Consider the following 13247-nt stretch of genomic DNA (forward strand, 5'->3'; position numbering starts at 1 on the left):
AGAGTAGTTAGCTGTCAATCTTAGTTCTCAAACCAGGCAAGTGGACTTGATCGGTCAGATTGTATTATCCTGACCAATCAGAATCTACCTGCCTGGCCTGAGAACTGAGAGTGACAGTTAACTGTTCTTGCCACATCCCCATGCTAATAATGGCCCAACCCATCCATACCCTCTTCTCATGTTGTACAAAAGGGTGTCCCTTAAATAACCTTCAGAACTCCCTTTTCTCTAGTTTGCTTCTTGCTTCCTGGTCCCAATGAGTTCAAGACAAAAATCTTTGACTTCTTGTTTCCTCCTAACAATGTTTAGGTTCCCTACAAATGAGTGATTCGATAGTAACTGATGGTTCAGTTTGTTGGATGGCTGGTTTGTGATAGAGAGTAATGCCAACACTGTGGGTTCAATTCCTGTAGTAGCCGAGGTTGCAATGAAGGCTCTGCTTTCTCAACTTTGCCTGAGAAGTGATGACCCTCAGGTTGAACTCGCCATATGTCTCTCTCTTTCCATCTAGGGACGGTGGTGACTTTGCCTTCAGGAAGTAAACTTTCAGATTGCAAGTCATGAGAAAACCATGCACACTGGGGAGTACAGTAGGCCTCCCCTCCCCCACCCCCCTACCCGTGGGGGAATGTGTTCTAAGAACTACCGTGGAAACCCAAAACTGCAGATAGGAAGGAACCCAATCATTTAATTGGGATATTTACCTTCCTGGCAGCCCCCCCGGTCCCTGGTTCTGGAACGTTCCCTGTAATATATTTGGGCCACAGTAAACCGCGGGTAACTGAAACTGGGGTAACTGACTCCGTGGATACAGCGTTTGCCCCATATTAGGGACTTGCATTGATAACAAACCCCATTCAAGTTCTTAATTCAAGCTCCACTGATTCCATACTGTATATCACTGATATTAACATCCAACCTAAACATTTGGAACTATTTCAAGCTAAAGATGAGTTAGATATTTGCTTGTGAATTTAAAATGACAGAGCGTGAAAAAGAGATAGCTTCTTACCAGCTGCTCCTCGGCTATGAAAGGCAAGGTTGTTATACCATCCATCATATCTCTGTGTCTCCCAGTTGATATTCTGCTGAGCAGCTTAGAAAGACAAGACATTAAGTGACCAACATGAAAGTGCTTAGATTAATCACTCACGTCTTGTTAAATAAATATTGACAAGTGAAGGAAGTTCTGATTAACAACAGAAGAAATCTATGCACATGAGAAAATGGTTTATAATTTATTAAAGAACAACTCAATGTGATTGAGAGCATGACTGCACTTTAAAATTTTGAACATTACAATAAGTACATGGAGTCAATTGCAGGGATATGAGAAGAGAGCAGTGAGAGTGATGGGGAAGGTGGGGACCAAGCAGTAAGAGTTAAGCTGTGGAGAACACTCTGACCCTTGAAGCACAAGGTCCTGGCTTTAAGTCCCACCTCGTGACTCGAGTCCTTAAAAGCCCAAGTAGGTTCATCAATAAACAAGCAACTGATTTGTTATCAGATCGGTTTTACAACATAAAATAAATTGTTGTTGGAATATGGGTGTTGGTCTGCAATGTCAAGGTAGAGACAACCCCAGGAAAGATTAACGATGGACAATAAATCCCTGGCAGGGCCAAGGGCATCCATATTCCCACCAAGAGAGAGTAAGTACAAGAGCTAGAGGAGGTAGGGTGGCATAGTTGCATTGTTCCTACCTCTGAGTCAGGAAGTCCCACCTGCTCTAGAGGTGTGCCACATGTCTGATTAAAGCATGGTTGATTAAAAATATTTAAGAGCTAACAGTGGTACCTATAGAGTCATAGAGATCTACAGCACATAAAAAGGCTCTTCAGTCCATTGAGTCTGCAAAGCCAACCACCTAACTATTTTAATCCCATTTTCCAGCACTTGGCTCATAGCTTCACATTTCTTGTGTTCACCTGGATACTTGGAATCATAAAGTCATAGAATTGCACGGCACCGAAACAGACCCTTCAGTACCAGTTGTCCTAAATTAACCTATTCCCATTTGTCAGCACTTGGCCCATATCCCTCTAAACCCTTCCTATTCATACAACCCATCTAGATGCCTTTTAAATGTTGTAATTGTACCACTTCCTCTGGTAGCTCATTCTATACACATACCACCCTCTGCACGACAAAGTTGGCCCTTAGGTCTTTTAAATCTTTCCCTTTCCACCTTAAGCCTATGGCTCCTGGTTTTGGACTCCCCTTCCCTGGGAAAATAAAATTGGCTATCACCCTATCCATGCCCCTCATGATTTTATAAACCTATGTAAGGTCAACCCTCAGCTACCAATGCTCCAGAACAATATAGCCTCTCCCTACAGTTCAAATCCTTCAATCCCAGCAATGTAAATCTTAAATATTATGAGAATTTCTGCCTCTACCACCTTTTCAGGCGGTGAATTCCAGATTCCCACCACCAACTCCCTTTTACACTCTATACTCAATATTGAAAAAGGACAAGTTGACTTACATGTGATTGGAATGTGGGGGAGGTGAATCCAGGCAGTGACCAGCACTATCCAGAGGTGCATTGGTGTCATTTTCTTCATTTTGATGGGGCACTGATACCCCAGATGTTTCTCCAAGTCGTTCAGCTGCAACAAGAAAAAAAGTCATCTAATTAGCAAATGCAGGAACAAACATATAGGAATTCCTATACCCACCCACATACCCAGAACCCCAGCCTAACTAATCAGCTCCACCCAGTATTAGATACTGAACAATCTCTCAGGTATGGATTGCTGCTTAAAGGTCAGTTTCCAATTTGAATTGGACCAGGGTCATCTCTCGTCAGTATCGGTATTGTTCTCCCTTGAGTTGGACCGAAGAGCCTGTTTCTGTGCTGTGTGAATCTACGACTCTATGGCTCTATCACAGATGCGTCAGGAATGAAAAGACTGCATCCTGAGTGCAAATTATATAATTCATTGCGACAAAATTGAACGTTTAATGGGAGAGGATCAACAAATTAAGCTGAAATTGCACTTTTCTATTCTTAATTGAAAATCAGAAGAAAGATAGGAAATGCATTTTTTTTAAATTGGAAAATAGATGCTGAAAATTGCTACTGATTGGGATGGGGAGCAACAATGAAGTCACTCTCTTAAACTGGGATTGAAAGTCACTCTTATTGAATGCATTGTACCTGTATCAACATAGAAAGACAGAAAACAGGAGTATGAGGCCATTCAGCCCTTTGAGCTTACTCCACCATTCAATATGATCATGGCTGATCATCCAACTGAGCACCCCGTTTCCATTTTCTCCCCATACCCTTTGCTCCCTTTAGCCCTAAGAACTGTATCGACATCTGTCTTGAAAGTCTTCATTATTTCTGGCCTCAACAGTTTCCTGTGGCAGTGAATTCTACAGGCTCACCACTTTCAGGATGACAGACTTTCTCTTCATCTCGGTCCCAGAAGGCTTACCCCTTATCCTTAGACTGTGACCCCTGGTTCCGGCCTCCCAGTCACAAGAACATCCTTGCTGCATCTACCTTGTTTAATCCTGTCAGAAATTTAGAGGTTTCCATGACATTCTGCCCCATCACTCTCATTCTTCTAATGAATATCGTCCTGAACAAAAAAACTGCTGGAGATCACAGCGGGTCAGGCAGCATCCGTGGAGAGAGAGCAAGCTAACGTTTTGAGGCGAGGTGACCCTGCATCAGGACTCTAAACATTTAGCTTGCTCTCTGTCCATGGATGCTGCCTGACCTACTGTGATTTCCAGTATTTATTTGTTCATGATAGATTCCAGCATCTGCATAATTTGTTCCTACAGGAATACAGTCCTGATTGACCCAGTGTCTCCCTGCATGTCAGTCCTGTCATCCCTGGAAACAGTCTGATAAATCTTCTCTTGAGTTTCCTCCATCAACAGAACATCCTTCCTCAGATAAGGAGACCATAGCAGAGCGCAAAACTCTAGCTGAGGTCTCACCAAGGCTCCGTATAACTGCAGCAAGATATCCCTGTTCCTGTACTTGAATCCTCTCACCATGAAGGCAACATACCATTTGCCTTCTTCACCGTCTGCTGCTCCTGCAATGCTTACTTTTAGTGACTGGTGAGTGAGGATACCCAGGCCTTGCTGCACCACCTCCTTCCTCAATTTAGATTAGATTACTTACAGTGTGGAAACAGACCCTTCGGACCAACAAGTCCACACCGACCCTCCAAACAGCAACCCACCTAGACCTTTACCCCTTCACTTAACACTACGGGCAATTTAGCATGGCCAACTCACCTAACCTGCACATTTTTGGACTGTAGGAGGAAACTGGAGCACCCGGAGGAAACCCACGCAGACACGGGAGAATGTGCAAACGCCACACAGACAGTTGCCTGAGGCGGGAATTGAACCAGGCGCTGTGAGGCAGCAGTGCTAACCACTGTGCCACCGTGCTGCCCATTTATCGGCAGTTAGATAATAAAACATGGAAACATGAGATTGTTATGAAATGCTGACCCATTAAAGGGATTGCAGTGAAAATGAAACGTTACCAGGATCTGACAGAGAACGCCGCTGTGCGAAATGGCTTGAGTTTTCAATCCTTTTCTGAGCCACACTATACTCCCATTCAGTACATTGCAAATAGCAACAGGAGGAAGCCATTTTGTCTCTTGAACCTACTCCACCATTCAAAGAGATCATGGCTAGTCTATTTGAAAGTCACTTTTTTTCCTGGGCTATCCCGACATTCCTTAATTTAGTAAATGGCTGATGCTAAAGACCTGATGACAACTTTTTTTGAAGATAACTGGAATCCTACCAACATCATTTAAGAAAGAAATCTGCTGATCTGGTCATAGTTATAGGCATAGGAGAAAGTGAGGACTGCAGATGCTGGAGATCAGAGTCGAGAGCGTGTTGCTGGGCCCAAAGGATCCTTCCACGTTCATCAGAAATTTACCTGTACCTCTACCAATGTCACCTACTGTATCTGTTTCACCCAGTGTGGTCTCCCGTACATCTGGGAGACAAGACGCCTTCTTGAGGATTGATTCAGAGGACACCTCTGGGACACCCGCACCCACCAACCCCACCGCCCTGTGGCTGAACACTTCAACTCCCCCTCCCACTCCCACTCCAGAAAGGACATGCAGTTCCTGGGCCTCCTCCATCGCCAAACAGTTATCACCCAACATCTGGAGGAAGGACGCCTCATATTCCGCCTTAGGACTCTTCAGCCACATGGGATAAATGTGGATTTCAACAGTTTCCTCATTTCCTCTCCCCCACATTATCCAAGTCCCAAGCCTCCAACTCAGCACCACCCTCTGGACCTGTCCATCACCTTTCCCATCTATCTGCTCCAGCCTCCCCGACCTATCACCTTCTTCCACCTATTGCTTTCTCAGCTACCTTCCCCCCAACCCCACCCCCCTCCCAGTTATCTCTCAGCCCCTGGCCCACAAGCCTCATTCCTGATGAAGATCTTATACCCGAAATGTCGATTCTCTTGCTTCTCGGATGCTGCCTGACCTGCTGTGCTTTTCCAGCAACTACACTATAGTCACAGGCATAGAGTCATACAGCATGGAAACAGACCCTTCATTCCAACTAGTCCATGCCAAACCAATCCCAAACTAAACTAGACCCATCTACCCACTCCTGGCCCATATCCCTCCAAACTTTTCCTCTTCATGTACTTATCCAATGTCTTTTAAATGTTGTTAGTATACCCACATCCACCACTTCCTCAGGAAGTTCATTCCACACCTGAATGACCCTCTTTATAAACAAATTGCCCATATTTCTTTCTCCTCTCACTTTAATAATATGGCTCCTAGTCTCATTGTTGTGCATGAGAGCTTTCTGTGCACAATTTGAGTTTCCCATATCACAACAGTGACTATCCTTTAATTAGGTCAGTGGGAGTAATTTGCCTTGGGATGCCCATGAAATCATGAAAGGCACTATGTAAATGTAAGTTCTACTATCTGGACTCGAAACACTAGCTTGCTGTCTGTCCATGGATGCCCTGAAGTCATGAAAGGCGTTATATAAATGTAAGTTCTACTATCAGGCTAGCAGTAGGTGGCCATGACCATCATTTGATCATCTTTGTGTCCGTCAACTGTTGGGTTTTCACATGTTGTGGGTGAGTACTGAGGTCTGACTGAAACATAAGCACAGAATGCTGGAGAAACTCAGCAGGTCTGGCAGCATCCGTGGACAGAAAAAGAGAGAGAGAGATTGAGTTAAGATTTAGAGGTCAGTATGTCTCTTCCTGCTAAGTTTCCCCAGTATTCTGCGGTTGTTTCAGATTTCCAGCGTCCACTATATTTTGCTTTCAATTGAGTTGTGGTCCAACTGCTCTTTGCAGGATAATTTGCAGAAGTGATCAGCAGGAGTGCTCCGGTGGGAGGTGTATACATGGATCGGGGGAATAGAATTCTCATGGGACCACAGAGTCCAGACAGTAGGAAGCTCTGAAGATTATTCAGCAAAGGCCAGAGACTGGATTGCTATACAGCAAGCTAGCATAGACTCAATGGGCCAAGTGGTCTGCCTCTGTGGCTCTGGAAACATTTCCAGTGAATGGCATCAGCAAATCTAATGTCATCAGTCTCTGTCATCTTTGAAGATTACACACAGATTGGAACAAGGCAGCGGATGCCAAAGCAATAAAATATCTAACACAAAGTGAAGGGCTTGGCTCTGCACAACCAGTCTTCAAAGTTTGGGAGAAGATTTGTAGCTCGGGTGCTCGTTGTTGTGGTTCTGTTCGCCGAGCTGGGAATTTGTGTTGCAGACGTTTCGTCCCCTGTCTAGCTGACATCTTCAGTGCTTGGGAGCCTCTTGTGAAGCGCTTCTGTGATGTTTCCTCTGGCATTTATAGTGATTTGTATCTGCCGCTTCCAGTTGTCAGTTCTAGCTGTCCACTGCAGTGGTCGGTATATTGGGTCCAGGTCTTGTTGACTGAATGTGGATGAGTGCCAATAAGCACATCGACCTGGACCCAATATACCGGCCACTGCAGCGGACAGCTGGAACTGACAACTGGAAGCGGCAGGTACAAATCACTATAAATGCCGGAGGAAACATCACAGAGGTGCTTCACAGGAGGCTCCCAAGCACTGAAGATGTCACCTAGATAGGGGACGAAACGTCTGCAACACAAATTCACAGCTCAGCGAACAGAACCACAACAATCAGTCTCTTTTAAAAAGGCATTTAAAAACAAATTCTGGTTGGATAATTACCTGGATGATTCAGGAAAATGTCCTATTCATTACATTAGACTCAAATTTATCAATTGTTAATCTGTGACAACCAAGATCCTTTGGTTCATGTATAGAGAAAAAAATATATTTTATACAGTACAGTTAATGTGCCATATGTTTAACTCTTTCACTACTTTTTTTTTTACCATTTATATCATTATTGTGTTATAGAATACATTAGATAATATTATGACTAATGTACACATATACTTGGACAGAACGGTGGCTCAGTGGTTAGCACTGCTGCCTCACAGCGCCAGGGACCCGGGTTTGATTCCACCCTTGGGTGACTGTGTGGAGTTTGTACATTCTCCCCGTGTCTGTGTGGGTTTCCTCTGGGTGCTCCAGTTTCCTCCCACAGTCCATGTGGGTTAGGGTAGACTGGGCATGCTAAATTACTCATCATATCTAAGAGTGTGCTAGGTGGGTAAGCCATGGGAAATACAGGGATAGGTTGCGATGCTCTTCAGTACAGACTTGATGAGCCAAATGGCCTCTTTCTTTCTGCACTGTAGGGATTCTATATAACCAACTATTTTGTCATTTGCTTCAACATTATACTGGAATTGCATTATGTATTGTTAATATATACTAATACACAATATTAAAAACCAAAAAGAACTGCAGATGTTAGAAATGAGAAACAAAGCAGAAATTGCTGGAAAAGTTCAGCTGGTCTGGCAGCATCTGTGGAGAGAAAGCAAAGTTAACTTTCGGAGCGAGTGACCCTTCCTCAGAGCACATTCCTTCCATAGATGCTGGCAGACCTGCTGAGCTTTTCCAGCAACTGGACAATATTTATTAATTAGGCAAAAGTGAGGACTGCAGATGCTGGAGATCAGAGTCTAGATTAGTGTGGTGCTGGAAAAGCACAGCAGGTCAGGCAGCATCCGAGGAGCAGGAAAATCTCTTGTAGAGAGAGGAGATTCCTAAGAAAAATGTTGTGCGCATATAAACTATTTAACTTAAACAGCCAATGGATTATGTATTATTTAAGTATATTATGTGATTTTATATTCAAAAATTTCGTCCATTGTTTAAACGATATATGGTTATAGTGTAAGAGGTAGAATGAATATTTTATGTCCGCATATTAAACAACTTCATCACTTTAAGCTGTCCTCGCCTGCTTGATTCCAGGTTAAACATTCGTCTCTTCATCCCATCAGGTTTATCCTCTCTCTGACCAAATCTTTGCTTGTTTTATTTGTGTTAACTCCCCTCTTGTGCTGTGGTGGGGGCTCCGAAAATAGTTCAACTTCTAATCTACTGTGGGACCCTACAAAGGGGCGAGTCAGGAGCAGCTGGAGCGCCCCCGGCGGTCAGGCAGGGAACGGAATGGGGGGTCTCGACGTGGACATAACACATGGGTGTCTGTTGGGGGGGGAGGGAGGGGGGATATGGTTTAGATTTCTCAAGCCGTAACTCCGGTACAAAATGAGAAGGAGCTTTTCTTTAAAAACCAAACAGACCTAATTGAGAGATGCAGACGAAAACAAATTAACTTCATGATAATTGAACTAAATATTAATGGAGTTCTGAGGAAGGGGCACTGGACCAGAAATGTTAACTCTGATTTCTCTCCACAGATTCGACATAATCGGTTGAGCTCTTAACATGGGAATTGTCAGAATTGTCATAAATTCGTATATACTTGTCCTCAAAATAAAGGAAGCCTTGATCAGTCCTAATCCAGAATACTGGAGCGGGGTCAAAGTGCTGAATAAAAACCAACAGGACTGCGGATGCTGGAAATCAGAAACGATCCAGAAATTGTTGGAAAAGCTGAACAGGTCTGGCAGCATCTGTGTAGAGAAATTAACTCGGAGCTTTTCCAGCCATTTCCGTCTTGTTTCTGCAAATTGAGTTCTTGACCTGCAATGCTCACCCTGTTTCTCTCTCCGCAGATTCCGCAAGTCCTGCTGAGTTTCTCCAGCTACGTTTTTGTTTTGTTTCACAGATTTCAATTTGAGAAGCTTCGATTGGAGGGGATCTTAATCAGATTAAGGATAAACTTATTCAGTTCATTTCCCTGGAGATGGTGCGGAGTTAGTCCAGCAGGAATCCTGGGATTTTTCTCTCTCTCTACATGTTCACTAACTGCTGATTGCATCTTCTCAAATGCCCCGTCTTTGAAAATTTACCCTATTTAATGTTTTAAATGCAAGAATTCCAGTCAATGTTAAATATTTCTCCTTGCCGTGTTGACTAGGCTGCACTGTGTTTGCATCAATTGGATTGTCAGGATTACGGAGCTGAAAATGTGTTGCTGGAAAAGCGCAGCAGGTCAGGCAGCATCCAAGGAACAGGAGAATCGACATTTCGGGCATGAGCCCTTCTTCAGGAATGAGGAAGGTTTGCCAAGCAGGCTAAGATAAAAGGTAGAGAGGAGGGACTTGGGGAGGGGCGTTGGGAATGCGATAGATGGAAGGCGGTTAAGGTGAGGGTGATAGGCCGGGGTGGGGGCGGAGAGGGGGTGGGGGTGGAGAGGTCAGGAAGAAGATTGCAGGTCAAGAAGGTGGTGCTGAGTCTGAGGGTTGGGATTGAGACAAGGTGGGGGGAGGGGAAATGAGAAAACTGGAGAAATCTGAGTTCATCCCTTGTGGTTGGAGGGTTCCTAGGCGGAAGATGAGGCGCTCTTCCTCCAACCGTTGTGTTGCCATGGTCTGGCGATGGAGGAGTCCAAGGACCTGCATGTCCTTGGTGGAGTGGGAGGGGGAGTTGAACTGTTGAGCCACGGGGCGGTTGGGTTGGTTGGTCCGGGTGTTAAAAAAGGGAGGAAAAAACTATACGGATTACGGTGCACTGGGTTTAACTGGTACTGATTCCCAACAGGAATTTCTGAATCCCAAACCCCTCCTGGGATCTACTAAAAATATTAACTCTGCGTTCTCTCCATGGATGCTGCCAGAGCTGCTGAAATTCTGTACCAGCTATTTCTATACGTCCCGCCCCCACTCGTTCCGCGGTATACTGTCTCATTTCTCCATGTGATTGAGAGCGAACGAATGTTTGGACAAGGATTTGCCCTTCTCCTTTCCAACCCTCCATTCTCCTAACCATTGCCCTGGAATAGTGCCCTTTGACTGGGCCTGTCAACTAACCTAGTCGACACCATGCATTTATATAGAAACGTTGAGTCATACAGCGCAACAACAGACCCTTCGCACTAGTTTTCAGAGCGTTTTATCAGGTGATTGTGGAGGTTAACATCATGCTCACAGAATTTATAGCCAGAGGAGTCCAGTGTCATGGAGATGTGATACAGTAAACCATCTTAGATTAAAACTTTCATCTTTTACAACGGGATATGCTGGTTTCTGTTCTTTGAGATGTAAATCCCAGAACTTCTTTTAAATTACATTCTCAAGATAGCTCAGCTTTTTAAACAGTAGGCGTGAAGTCTGCCTCTGTCCCAATGCTGTGTCAGACTGTGGCGAATAAGACATTTCTCCACAACCACCTGATGAGGGAGCAGCACTCCGAAAGCTAGTGCTTCCAAATAAACCTGTTGGACTATAACCTGGTGTGGTGTGATTTTTAACTTTTTGCATTTCAGAATGACAGTTTAATTTAAATATAAACGCTGGCAGCGGGGTTTGAACACGGGTCTGTTGAAGACTAGCTTTTCCCCGTTAATCAAGAGATACTAAAACACAGGGATCGAGCAGGGATAGGATTCCGCCACAAGAGCGCTCCCTGGCGGCTTATCGTGGTTTGGACTATGAGCATCTTCACGTTATGACCATTATCCGTCCCTCTCATTCCACTATGTCTGTAACATGCACTTTACTAACCAACATTAACATCATTGGCTGCTCTCACAGTGACAGAACGGATGTCGTCAGGGCCGAATGGCCTCTTCCTGCACCGTAACGATTCTGGGATGCCGTTAAACCCGCCGGGGCGAGCAGCGATGCGATGCGATGAGAGGTTAGCAAACAGCCGGTACACAACTGGATGAGGGAGCGCCAGTCTTTCCGAATGTGATGCTACCTCCCGAGGTCCGTCGGTGGGTCACCTCCCCGTGACAAAAAAAAATCAAAGTGCCGCCGTCTCCGAGGGTTGGAGAGAGATTTGAGAAGCAGAAATGAACTGACTAACTCAGAAAAACAAGAGACAGCGATCTGGAGCGTTGAAATAAACTGACTAACCCTAAGAATTATGTGTGTGCGAGAGAGATAGAGATTTGAAGTGTGGAGATGAGCTAAGACCAGAGAGAAAGAGAGAGAGAGGTTTGAAGTGTGGAGGAATGAGCTGCCAGATGAAGTGGTGGAGGCTGGTACAATTGCAACATTTAAGAGGCATTTGGATGGGTCTATGAATAGGAAGGGTTTGGAGGGATATGGGCCGGTGACTGGCAGGTGGGATTAGATTGGATTGGGATATCTGGTCAGGACCGAAGCGTCTATTTCCATGCTGTACATCTCTATGACTCTATGAGCTAAGACCAGAGAGAGAGGTTTGAAGTGTAGAAATTAGTTGACTCAGAATGACAAGAGAGAGAGATTTAAAGTGTAGAAATTGGCTAAGAAAGACAAGTGAGTGAGAGAGAGAGATTTAAAGTGTAGAATGGGTTGGCTAAGAAAGCCGAATGAAAGAGGGAGAGCTATTCAAATGTTATAGGTTTTGCCTTGTTGCTGAGCTGAGTTCTGCCCAGTCTGATCATCCGCAAAAAAACAATTAATTCCCTAAGTAAATCTTGGAGACAAAGAAGGTTTTGACCAAGAGGGATGGGGGCGGAGATCTCAGCTCACAGCCTCCCTGAATCTAACCACAATTGCCCGGGAACTAGAGCGAACATTGAGACTCACCGACAGAGCGTGGACGGCCCGCGGCGCTCACAGTTCACGCAGTTGTCTGCTGTCGCCCGTTCACCCGAAATTTGGACGGGTTTAGGGGTGGAGAGAGAGAGAGAGAAGGCCGACCTGGGGACTGTGCAGTCCAGGTGAGGGAGGTCTCAGCGTTACGTAGAGGGTGGGGAGGGACAGCAATTTGCATTGATACCAGGAAGGAAGAGATGTTCAGGGGCCGGGGAAATGAAAAATTCCCCATCCCTTTTTGTATTACACCTGACGCAAAGCTGGAACAAAGCCCAAATGAGATTAAAAAAAAACGGTGTGTATAAATAGGATGGGACTGAGGACAGACGCAAGAACCACTCGTAATATTCCGTGCGACGGGACAATTGGTTCGAGATTTTTTTCTCTCTGGGTGAGAAAGAGACCATCTCTGCTCATTTCCAATCTTTCCGAAGCCTGTTCAAACCGTTAGAGCGTTTATTTTACACGATGTAGAGAAAATAGGAATTTGGTTAGTTCTAAGGGACCACTGATACCAGTTAAACTTTAGAATCTAATTCAGAAGCAAGTTGTTTGCAGATGCTGAATTTAGCAGAAACAGGAGACACACACAGACAGACAGAAGTGCTGCAAGGTCTGGCAACGTCGAAGGAGAAAGAGATAGTGTTTTCCAGATAGTGTTCACTTCAGGAGCTGAGGTTGTGACTTCTGATGCGCTTCCCTTGGGGAGAAAAAACGAAACGCCAAGCCTCGGGAAATTCCTCAGACGAACGGGGACAAGCGAATACATTGCGTCTGAAGTTAAAAATCACACAACACCAGGACAGGTTGACTTGGAAGCACTAGCTTTCGGAGTGGCGCTCCTTTAATAGGTGGATCAACATTGTGTGTGGTCATTCACGGGGCTGCAAGGACGGGGTGGGGAAGGGGCAAGGGTTCTGGAATGGAGTGGGTAGATTAAGGACTTTTGCCCGAAACCTCGGTTTTCCTGCTCTTCGGGATGCTGTGCTTTTCCAGCATCACTCTGATGTAGACTCAGAATGGAGCGGATTGACCTGGGCTAGTACGGTGCGCGATGGGTCAAATGCGCTGTGGAACTATACTAATCCGAAATTCCCAATTTTTTTTAACGGAAACGGTTTGGGATTTGAATTCGGATGTATGTAACCGAATGTGCAATTTATTTTTTGTGCGA

The 13247-nt window shown here is 44.9% G+C and overlaps 1 protein-coding gene across 3 annotated transcripts in view; it reads right to left on the reverse strand.

Moving 5' to 3' along the window:
* Positions 1-12198, reverse strand: part of duox (dual oxidase) — a 91175-nt gene extending 78977 nt beyond the window's left edge. For 2 of the 3 annotated variants that reach the window (XM_043680277.2, XM_043680276.2), the window contains exons 1-3: positions 11048-11630; positions 2489-2612; positions 1013-1096 (exon numbers count right to left, since the gene is read on the reverse strand). In XM_043680277.2, coding sequence (XP_043536212.2) covers positions 1013-1096; positions 2489-2612; positions 11048-11062 — 223 coding nt within the window. In that variant the 5' untranslated portion in view covers positions 11063-11630. Of the gene's footprint in view, positions 1-1012; positions 1097-2488; positions 2613-11047; positions 11631-12064 lie in introns of those variants that run through there. The other variant, XM_043680278.2, reaches the window with a different exon arrangement.
* Positions 12199-13247: the final 1049 nt, after the last annotated feature.

Source organism: Chiloscyllium plagiosum, unplaced genomic scaffold (assembly GCF_037043375.1).
Source record: "Chiloscyllium plagiosum isolate Xiang-an unplaced genomic scaffold, Cpla_swu_hap1 HiC_scaffold_42, whole genome shotgun sequence".
NCBI classification, from domain to species: Eukaryota; Metazoa; Chordata; class Chondrichthyes; order Orectolobiformes; family Hemiscylliidae; genus Chiloscyllium; species Chiloscyllium plagiosum.